The sequence below is a fragment of the Quercus robur genome, chromosome 10 (genome assembly GCF_932294415.1).
Source record: "Quercus robur chromosome 10, dhQueRobu3.1, whole genome shotgun sequence".
NCBI classification, from domain to species: domain Eukaryota; kingdom Viridiplantae; phylum Streptophyta; class Magnoliopsida; order Fagales; family Fagaceae; genus Quercus; species Quercus robur.
In genome coordinates, this window is record NC_065543.1 from 23,742,764 (window position 1) to 23,749,930 (window position 7,167).

Genomic DNA, 7,167 nt, shown 5'->3' on the forward strand with positions numbered 1-7,167 from the left:
TTTGTATAAAGAGAGGATTGGACAAGAGATTGAGAGGAGCCAGTTCTGACTGTAGTACCTAGTGTGGACGAGTGGGAGATGTTAGAAATTGGGCTAGTTTTGACCCAACCCATAAACCATGGCCCATGGATCATCCACGTGGGTTATCTGTTAAGTAGGTTTAAATTTTAACTAACTGATATTGGTATGAGTTATCAATATCAGTAGTGGAGTAATTTAAACTTAACGGATATTGATATGAGTTATCAGTATTAGTAGTGGAGTAATTTAAACTTAATAGATGAGATCTTTTAGCGATCACATATATCTGATAGTAAGTGAATCTCTACCAGTATTTTAAATTACTCATACATCAGTCAGATTAATATGAGATACAGTGAGTTAACATATGTATAGTTTTTGAGTGCTCTCTCAAAATAATCCATCTCTCTGGGACACCATCTAGTGTTCCCTAGAATTTGGAGCATGGAAATTAGGAGAGACTCTAGTAGCCTCTCCTGCGACTTGGAGGTGTTCCACAAAGGAGATCGTGGGGAGTTCGTAAAGCAAGCAAAGATCAAGATCTAACAATTTGGTGATCTGTTCCACTAAAGGTATGTGTCTATATGACCTCTAGTAAAGTAAATAACTATTCAACAATAGGAATATGATGAACTTGCTGAGTAACCACCTTCAGCAAAAACCAAAAATAGTTAGCAACCTAAAAGCCAAATAAAATATTTCCGCCCCAAAGAACCCAAAAAAAAAAGGGAAAAAAAAAAAAAAAACTCATCAATTAAAAATACTACTTTTAGCGTTTTTATTTATTTATTATATAAATCATGTGTTCTGGACCTTTTGGTTTGTCTGGGTGTAGGGACCAAGATTATTATTAAAAAAAAAAAAAAAATTGATGCATTCTCTAGAATCTCTTCCACTACATGAGTGAAGGAAGTACTTCTGAAACAAACATTGTCTCAGTAGAGAAGGATCTCAACCTCACCATCCGACTTTCTCCAACCATTCATCTGTTCCTTCGCAATCCTACTGGACTTCCTCAACTCAAGGTGTTTGTTTAAGGAACCTTTATTTCACCCATCATAAACAACACTTTATGCACAATTCTATCTATGTCTCTGCAAATCCAAAAAGAGATGATAATAAAAGATCTTATTTATTATTTTATAAGAAAAATAAAAGCAAGGCAAAGAATGAATTATAACTTTAAACATGACAAAGACACATAACCTATAACACAATAAAGTGGAAAAAGTTAATAAAAGGCATTGAAAAAAAAATTAATTGCAAGAGTAGATGAGGATTGTGGATGACTATTTCATGCCTAGGATGAGGAGGGAAAATAATCAAAATATTATAATCAATGGATAAGGAAGAGAAATTGAATAGGTGAGGTAGTAACAGTTTGCAAGTTTTGTAGTTTCCTGAAAGTAATGATAGTGGGTATTTTCTGAAGTTGCAAAAGACGTGAAGACTGGAGTTATTCAAAGTAGTTTTTGGGTATGAAATACTATTTTGCTGGCAATGTTTTAGTGCAAATTAAACATGTATTTTTATCTGATTATTTTTTAGTTTTGTCTCTACTTAAACTTAGGAATGTTGAGGGTATTTTGGAAAAAAAATTAAAAAAAATCCAGTCCAAATAGAGAAAGTCTTTTAAATAGTAGTATAGATAATCTATTCTACCATGTAAGGGGTTTTCCCTGTTTGGACAAGATTTTTTTTTGTCCAGAATACCGCTATTTCCTTAAGTTTAAGTAGAGACAGAACTAAAGGATAACAAAGTAAAAATACATATTTAACTCTCACTAAAACATTGCTTACAAAATACTACTATTTAAGGGATTTCCCTTGTTTGGACTGGATTTTTTTGGTCCAAAATACCCCTATTTCCTTAAGTTTAAGTAGAGACATAACTAAAGGATAACAAAATAAAAATACATATTTAAGTCTCACTAAAACATTACCTACAAAATAGGATTACTCTTCTAATAACCCACTTATTTAGAAACAAACTTCATGTTTAAACTTTTCTCTTTCTTTATTTTTTTTTAATTGGCTGAATTTTTTTTAACCCACGTTAAAAATTTTTTATCTTTTTTTTATTTTTTTTAAACCCACATTAAAAAGTTACTTTTTTGGTAAAATTTAATAATTTGCATCAATTATAATTTGATATTACTACATTTTTCAATCATAAAAAAATCTAGATGTTTGATAAGTGTTATGCATTTGTACAAAATATTAAAATTATAATTGATATAAATTATTAAATTATAACTCATGCTTAATGGATTGGACTGGGTTGGGTAGACATTGCTGCAGTCAATATTTATTACTAACTTCAGCAAACTCTGTTGTCCCAAAAAAAAAAAAAAAACTCGTTTTTTTTTTTTTTTTTGGGTAAACTAAAAATAAAAAACTCTTTCTTTCTAGTCTCTAGTATTTTTGGTATATTGCGACGACCAGAAAAAAAGAAAAAGCAGACCTAGATAGATAGATGGCGGAGCAGCTTATGGAGGAGCAGATCGCTGAGTTCAAGGAAGCCTTCAGCCTCTTTGACAAGGACGGCGATGGTAATGGCTCATTCATTCATTGACTTACTTTGGGATCTTTTCTTTTCTTTTCTTTTCTTAGCTTATGCTCTCTCTCTATTCTGTTAGATGATGATGATGATGATGATGATGATGATCAATTAATCATTATGTGTAGTAGTAGTAGAGTTGTACTTGTTATACATACTCATTTGAATCATCATGACTCGTGCGTTTGTGTCTTTGTTGTATTTTTTGTATGTATGTATTCCTGGAAGAAGGTAAACACTATAAATACTCTCTCTCTGTATGGAGTATGGACATGACATTATTTTTTCTATCTAAAGGGAAAGGAGAACCTTCCTTGTTATTCTTTCCAACTGTCTTGGGAACAACTCTTTGCTGTTGGTGTATTGAGATATTACTTTTCACACAGATATTTAGTGTTTGCTTTTGTTGTTGTTTTATAACAGAGAGTGTATGACCTTAGAGCATGGCAGGTCATTTTGAGTGTAGTAGAGCTCAATAGAGTTTGTGATAAGAAAGCAATTTTAAGAATATGTAAAATTTCTCTGAAAATAGAAAAGCCTTTGTTGTCAGTTTTGGATAATTCATTTCAAATTTGGAAATGTTGATGCTCCAAATAGCTGTATGATATTGTGATATGCTCTGTCTCATACTCAAGCTATTTTATTCTCTTTGGAAGTATAACATAGCGTTAAAAAGGGAAAACCTTCATGCTGTATGTTTTGTTTGTTTAGGCTGCATCACTACCAAAGAGTTGGGAACAGTCATGAGATCTTTGGGGCAAAATCCCACTGAAGCTGAACTACAGGACATGATCAATGAAGTTGATGCTGATCAAAATGGCACTATTGATTTTTCTGAGTTTCTGAATTTGATGGCACGAAAAATGAAGGTGAGCTCAATTCTATGTCAATCAATATCATCCTGTTTACTTTACTGACCCTTTATGGTGCTTGCTACCATGTTATCTGGTTTTCCTTCCAAGGTGTATGAATTATTGCATTTCCATGTTTCGGCTGGCTGGTGGGTGGTGACTAATAATTTGCTCTATTACTATCTCATTTGAAAATGAAGAGTAGAAATTTAGAAGCTATGTTTGCATCTATTTTTGTATGTATCTACCTATCGTTCAATTGCTTGTTGAAAGTTACTTAGCTGATCCTGTATTTCTGAAACTTCCCTATTGTGATTAATGGCAACTACCGTTTATTGTCCGCTCAATTTAGTGTGTGATTTTTAACCATTATTTTGCCATGTTAAATAAAATAAAATTTTGGAACTGTGGAATGCAAAATACTCTCTTGAGGCATGAATTTTCTTCTTGAGGGTGCTTTCTAGCCCTTGAACTTCTCCTTGTTTTGGGGAGTAAAAGAACTTTTTGTTCTACATCATTCGAAGTATAATTTGTGTAATCAAACACGGACTCAATTATTTATTTATTTATTTTAATTTTCTAGGATACTGATTCTGAGGAGGAACTCAGAGAAGCTTTCAAGGTGTTTGATAAGGACCAGAATGGCTTTATTTCTGCTGCAGAGGTAATTACAATACATCTTCATCTCTTTGATGCTGCTTTTAAGTTCTAACTTCGTTCAGATTAGATGCAAACCTATGTTATATTTATTAAGTAACTGCTACCTATCTACGGTTGATTCTTTCTGCTTTTGGGACTTGTTTTTAATTTGGTGTTAATGGTTTGAAATTATGCAGCTTCGACATGTAATGACAAATCTTGGGGAAAAGCTGACAGATGAAGAAGTGGATGAGATGATACGTGAAGCAGATTTGGATGGTGATGGTCAGGTGAATTATGAGGAGTTTGTGAGGATGATGCTTGCCAAGTGATCTATAACTGTTGTTTTCTTGTAAACATGGTGGGGATATGAGATACAATTATTGTAGAAATAGTGCTTATATCTCATGTAAGACTGTTGGATTATCTGGAAAGTAGTCATTGTCATTAGTGTGGATTTGTAAACTGATATTCTTTATTTTAGTTGTCTGTTTCTGTTATATGATTGAATTAGTTCCCTCCTTGGCATGATTTGTGTAGTGATGTTTTGAGAGATGGAAAAAAATTAATATTCATGGGATCATAGTGATTTCTCTATTGAAAAACAGTTAAGTTCCTGGGCTGCCTGACTATTCTTGTCCAGTGTTTGTAGAGGAGTGCCCATAATTTCTTATAGCAGGCACACACCATTGAGCTTGCCAGCAAAGGTGTAGGCATGTGAATCTGTTGTCTTTGATTGGCATGTTGTAAAGAATGTGCTGCCCTGTTTTGAGTTCACAAATTAATCTTAATGGTAAAGAATATTGGGGTGGCCAATGTTCATCAGATTCTAATTTGCACGTTGCTTGATAGCTAGATTTTGAATTTGTATGGGTTACCAATGGTTCGTTCCTACTCCAGTGATTATTGGTGGGTGTTGGTTCCTGTATTTCTTCTTAGGCAATTTGAAATTTCATAAAGTACTATATCAGGAATGGTGCCATTTTTGGTGTTGAAAGTTTTCAAAATTTACATTTTCTTTGCAGCTTGGAATCGCAAATTATTAGCAAAGAATGGCATAAATATTGTATCTTTTAGTTCCTCCTAGGCATGTTAAAGATAAAACCTATCAGAACCCCATGGTCATACAGAGAAATTATAAATGCTATTCATCTTTGCGAATGAAAAAACAATGCATGACTGAAAATAAAGTCATGAGTCGTTGATTTTGTTTCTTCTGCACTTTAGTTAAATGAAGGAGGAAAGAAAAGAAATGAGAGACAGAGGAGAGGGGAAGAAAAAAAATAAGGAAAGGAAAGGAGCAATAGTTTCTTTAGATGTGTTTGACTTGTGACTTATAAGAATGGAAGAGAGGGGAACAGAGCTGTAAAAGCCTATTAAGAACTCACACTTATCTCATTTTCCTCCGAAATTTGGAGGTAATAAGATGGTGGACTACGGAGGGAAACAACTAATGAATTCCTTTCTTCCACCCAAATTCCCTTCAACCAAACGACAATTTATATTTCTTCCATTTCCTCCTTATTTTCTTTCATTCTTTCTTCCTCCAACCAAATAGAGTGTTAAATTCACGGTAATAGATTCACCATTACCAAGTAATATGAAGAATGTTCGACTCCCCAATGGAACAAGCGAAAATTTATCTTTCACATCAAGTTATGCCTTGGTAATAGAGAATTCTTAAGTAGACAATTTTGTAGTCTAGTGGTTCTACTCCTCTCAAGTGAAGAGATACTTAACCGATTATTAATGGGAAAATTTTCAAATTTAGGGAATAGCTAAAAATTTAGAGAGAAAGGGCGAGGGGAGAAAAGAATTTTGGGTATATGGGTGGGTTGAGTGAAATAATAAATTTTGAATGAATAATTTGCTCATTTTTTACTATATATCTATGTAGGGTTGGCTCATTGCATTGTGGGGCCTAAGGCTAGGAATGGCATTGGGGTGGGTTTCCTATTCCCAACCCTCGTCCCACTCCTACTTCGGGCTAGGGTTTTTTCCCCTGCCTTGCTCTAGCGGATACCTACAAACATCCATTCTTCTACACTCAAGTCTTTTTCTTTTAATTTTTAATTTATTAAAAGTTTATTTTGAATACATTAAATTAAAACTTATAAAACATTTTTTTTTTTAAAAAATTCTAACATTACAAAACATTCTCAAAGCATAACAATATAACAATTCAAGTATTAAGAAACATAAAAAACAATTCAAACATAACAATACAACAATTTAAATCCTAAAACATAAAAATATAAATTCAATAATACAACATCATAAATTTAAATTTTGTAGGTTAATGGTACACACACACACACACCTATAAAAAATAGTTTTTAATTGTTTAAATTTAAACAGGGCGAGTGTGAAGTGGGTGTTGATGCCCATTTTTGATAAAAAGGGCCTAATAACTAGCAAAGAGAAATGAAGAAAAGTGATTAATAAGCAATGACAGAAACAAAGGGGATTATAAAAGCCCGGTAGGAAATGCAACAGGTAGGCCCATAGGCCCAAAAAGAGGCAAAAGTGGGGTAAGATAGAAGCAAAGGGCAATAAAAGCACGAAAAGAAAGAAAGAAGGAAATAAGGCCCAATGGGCCAACCCGGTAGGAAGTGCCAGTAGGTAGACCCATAGGCCTGAGAAGAGGCAAAAGTGGGGCAAGCCTAATAAGCCTATGTCATCCTCCATAAAGGATGAGCACGGGTAGAAGGGATGCATGAGCAGAATGAGATGAAGATTGAGTAGCAATGGTAGAAAAAGCATGGGAAAGGAAGAAAACAAAAATGGAGGATAGTGGAACAACCACACTATGGCCGGAGCACCACCAAACTGTACTCAGCCAATGCAAGGAAGGTGGGCCCACAATCAAGGGATTTACTGTTGGGAAAACATATGGAAAACACAGTTTTGTATCTCATACAAAAACACACAACATAATAAAACTGATCTACTTCATTAATGAGAGATAACATACAACATCTGAATTTAGAAACAAAGAATAAGAAGGCATACCTTACAATGAAATTCAAAACAATTGAAGATTGAACTTGGGAAGACTTTCAATCTTTACTCCAATTCCACAATGTGCCCAAGATG

The 7,167-nt window shown here is 33.7% G+C and overlaps 1 protein-coding gene across 1 annotated transcript; it reads left to right on the forward strand.

Moving 5' to 3' along the window:
- The first annotated feature begins 2,406 nt into the window (after positions 1-2,406).
- Positions 2,407-4,571, forward strand: LOC126702681 (calmodulin). Its single transcript, XM_050401499.1, has 4 exons — positions 2,407-2,573; positions 3,293-3,450; positions 4,016-4,096; positions 4,269-4,571. Exons 1-4 carry the CDS (start codon positions 2,498-2,500, stop codon positions 4,401-4,403), a joined length of 450 nt encoding a protein of 149 aa, XP_050257456.1. The 5' UTR covers positions 2,407-2,497; the 3' UTR covers positions 4,404-4,571.
- The last annotated feature ends 2,596 nt before the right edge of the window (positions 4,572-7,167 follow it).

Coding starts and splice junctions, on each gene's coding strand:
- LOC126702681 (XM_050401499.1), top strand. CDS start 2,498: ATGGCGGAGCAGCTTATGGAGGAGCAGATCGCTGAGTTCAAGGAAGCC. Junction 2,574..3,292: donor CTTTGACAAGGACGGCGATG/GTAATGGCTCAT, acceptor TTGTTTGTTTAG/GCTGCATCACTACCAAAGAG. Junction 3,451..4,015: donor TGATGGCACGAAAAATGAAG/GTGAGCTCAATT, acceptor TTAATTTTCTAG/GATACTGATTCTGAGGAGGA.